The sequence below is a fragment of the Echinops telfairi genome, unplaced genomic scaffold (genome assembly GCF_000313985.2).
Source record: "Echinops telfairi isolate 266 unplaced genomic scaffold, ASM31398v2 ScPeMD7_3533;HRSCAF=4204_1, whole genome shotgun sequence".
NCBI classification, from domain to species: domain Eukaryota; kingdom Metazoa; phylum Chordata; class Mammalia; order Afrosoricida; family Tenrecidae; genus Echinops; species Echinops telfairi.
In genome coordinates, this window is record NW_022107432.1 from 22384831 (window position 1) to 22388204 (window position 3374).

General features: G+C 62.3%; 1 protein-coding gene across 1 annotated transcript in view; it reads right to left on the reverse strand.

Moving 5' to 3' along the window:
- VEGFA (vascular endothelial growth factor A) overlaps positions 1 to 3374 on the reverse strand; it is a gene marked incomplete at its 5' end in the record, with an annotated part of 15536 nt that overhangs the window by 10653 nt on the left and 1509 nt on the right. Inside the window, one exon of the mRNA XM_004710870.2 lies at positions 944 to 998. Coding sequence (XP_004710927.2) covers positions 944 to 998 — 55 coding nt within the window. The remainder of the gene's footprint in view (positions 1 to 943; positions 999 to 3374) is intronic.

Genomic DNA, 3374 nt, shown 5'->3' on the forward strand with positions numbered 1-3374 from the left:
GGGGGGGGGCGGGTGTCTGCCGGTGGCACAGGCTGTCCAGTGGCTGGCTGGTCAAGGCCCAGGGAAAGGCTGGGGAGAAGGGAGGGGCACTAAGGGGGTAGGGACAGCGGAGGCAGAGCAGGTTAGTCACAGCCAGGCTCAGGGCAGACACTTGCTCCCAGCACCCTCCACCCCCACCCCCAGGACCACACTGGCTTTGGCTCAGGGAACTTGGCCTGGAGGAAGACCCCAGGGCCTTCCCTCTTCAGGGGGTGGAACTAGAGGAGTGGGCATCGGGCATCCCCCACCCCAGGCTGGAGTCGAGGCCACATTCAGTGGTGGGGAGAGCAAGGCAGCAGGGGAGTCCCCAGAAAAAAGGGAGGCTCCCCTGCTCCCAACCACAGGGGAACAAAAGGCGGGCAGCATGGGGGGCTGGGTGGGGGCGGGGCAGCGGGGCGCCTGGGCGCCAGGGCTAGCCCTCTGCTGGCCCAGAAGGGAAGTGCAGGGCACCCAAGCGGCCTGGAAGCCGCAGCAGGAGGGACAGCAAGAGAGAGCTTTCGCCACCTCGGGAACATAAACTGAGGGGAGTGGGTGGGGGGGCACAGCAGTCCCGTTAGGTTGGGCTGAGCATCTCCAACTCTCTGGACAAAAGGGTGCCAGCCTAACCTCCCTCAGGCAGAACCCCATTAGTGGGCGTAGCTGGGTAGAGGGTGTCTGAACATCCATGCTCCTCTGGGAGCAGAGAGGGGGTCCCCCCCCACCCCGACATCGGGGGTCCTGGGACATGCTCTCTGCGAATGAACAGAGGCAAAATGCAACAAGTGCAAGTTCTAACGGATCCGATGAGGGGAACTGGTGGGGTTCACCTCAGGGGCACAACTCCTTGTCCAGATGCCCCCCACCCCCCACCCCAAGCGTGCCCCTTCCCCACCCCATCCCTCATCCAAAAGCCCGAGAGACTCACCATCTTGGTTGCTGTGCAGCTCTCCGCCTTCTACGGTGGGCGCCGCCTGGGACCACTGAGAAAGAAAGGTGGAGGCATGGGCGGGGGCAAAGCGGCCCTGCTCCCTCCTGGGATCACACCCACCCAGCCATGGCCTCTGGCTTTTCCCAGGCCAAAGCCAGGCTCTCCTTCGGACTCAGCAGCCTGCCCCGTACTCCCAGCCTGCTCCCATTCTGAGTCCAAGGATTGGGTTAAAGACTGACCAGAGGTAGGAGGGTGAAGAGCTCACACCCATGAGATGACTCCCCCACCCCACCCCTTCCTCGGAGCTCCCACCCTTTACTCTCAGGGTTCCACAGCTGCACTCAGACAAATGAACCTCCTCAGGCTCCCCCAGCGCCTGGTCCAAAGCCACCGGGAGGTATTAGGGTCACACAGGAGGACAAGTTTGGACTGGGGGCGAGAAGAACAACATGGTGACCTTCTCCTGCTGACATGACAAATACCAGGGTGAGCTGGTGCTGGCGAGGGAGGGGGTGCAGAGGACCGAAGGGCATCCACCACCCTCCCCCACCCAGCCTCCTGCGAGTCGTCAGAACAGTACAGAGCCACAGGTTGTCTAAGAGACTTAAAGACCTGGGAGGGAAGTCTGGGGGCAGAAGAGGAACCCCATTCTCACCCCTGCCCAGACCTCCCCGGAACCCGACTGTGTTTCCCAAGGCTCCCACCTCCCACTCCCACTCCATCCCCAGTGGCTTGTCCCTCCTGGACCCCCTTCACACCAGGGCACCTGCCTCAAATGCAACCAGGGAAGCCCTATGCCTTTCCGATGCCCAACCCCTAGGGGGCCCCCTGCCCCACCGAGGCCAGTGGCCTCCCTCACTCCGTCCCCACCCCCACAGGCTTATTCCTCCCCTCCCCAGAAGCTGTGAAGGTCAACAAGCCTGGCCATGTGGAGCTGACCCAGCCTTGCAGTCAACAGCTTCTCCCAGCCCTTCAGAGTCTCCACGCTGAGGTCCCTTCCCACCGGCTCCTCTCACGGTGCAACCCCCAGGGCGCAGCGCTGCAGCCGAGCTCCCGGAACTCCAGTACCCCAAAGAGAGGGAGCCCCTCATCTGCCTCTCTCACACACACACACACACACACACACACACACACACACACACACACCCCTAGGCACTTCAGAACCAATGCCCTGGGCCAAAGCCAGAGGAAACCCCTCAAGGAAAAGTTGAGTTTCCAGGTTCCAATGGGACCCCTTTCCCTTGCAGCTCCCTCAAGGAGCCCGCTCCCGAGTCCCCACCTCTGCCCCTCACCCATCTCCATAACACCCCCTCTCTTCTCCCTCAACCCACCCACCCACCCCTGCCACCTTCTCCCACTACTCTCCACTCCTCCTGGGCTCCAAGAAGAATAAAGACAAAAACTTCACACACACCCCAAAGGCTAAGGGACAACAAGAGGGGTGGTTCTTGGCAGGGAGGGGCCAGGTGCCCTTCTCTGGGGGCCTCTGAAGGTCATACTGTGGCTGGACAGCCACTCCTCCCCACTACCGGCCACCCCTCCAACCCAGAGGCCTGGTGCCAAGACCTTTGTGCCAGGGTCTGTCTGAGGAGCTCTGGATGGCAGCAGGGACCCTTGCCCATTGCCCTCCTTCTGTCTCCTCTCCAAGAGGACTTTGTGGCCAGAGTGGGGTCTAGGAGAAGAGAGGATGGGAACCAACCCCCTTGATTGGCTTTAAGAAGCAAGTAAGGTGGGCAAGTTCCCTGTTGCAAAACCACCTGCTTCGGCTCCTGCGCCCTGTTCCCATACCCACTGCACCAGAACTGTGCGTTGGACGACTGGCCACTAATCTTTTCCTCTCCCGTTACCCACAGAGATCTGGGGAAAGGGGTGGGGGGTGTGCACCCAAGGTTGTGGAAGACCCTGAGTCACTTCCACAGAGGACAGAGGTGGGGCGGGGGGTCAGAAGCCCCTTCCCACAGCCCTGGGGGAGCTACTCCCAAGCAGCCGCGGTAGGGGCGAAGCAAAAGGGGGACGCTCCTCACACCTTCCCTTTAGCCACCCCCCCAAAATGCTGGGCACAGCTCCGCTGGGAAGTGTGGGGGAGGGGAGGGAGGCTGACTGTCACCGGGTCGTGACTTTAGGTAGAGTCTATACAAAGCACTGAGCCGGCGGGCTCCATCCCCGGCTCCCGACAGCGGTCTTCCGTTGCCCGGACAAGAGAAGGGCCTGGCGGAGGCTTTTCGGGGAGGGGGTGAAAATAAAGGGGTGACAGGGATTCACTCCGCTCTGGGCAGCAAATGGGGAGAGGGAGGAGGGGGTCAGTCCCCGAAATTCCCCCTAGCCCAGGAGGCAAGAGGGCCTGGGGCTGCGGGAAGGCGCGGGGGTGGTTCCCTGGGTCCCCGAGCTGGGGCTACCTCAAGAGGTCACCTTCCCGTGCAGGGCCGGC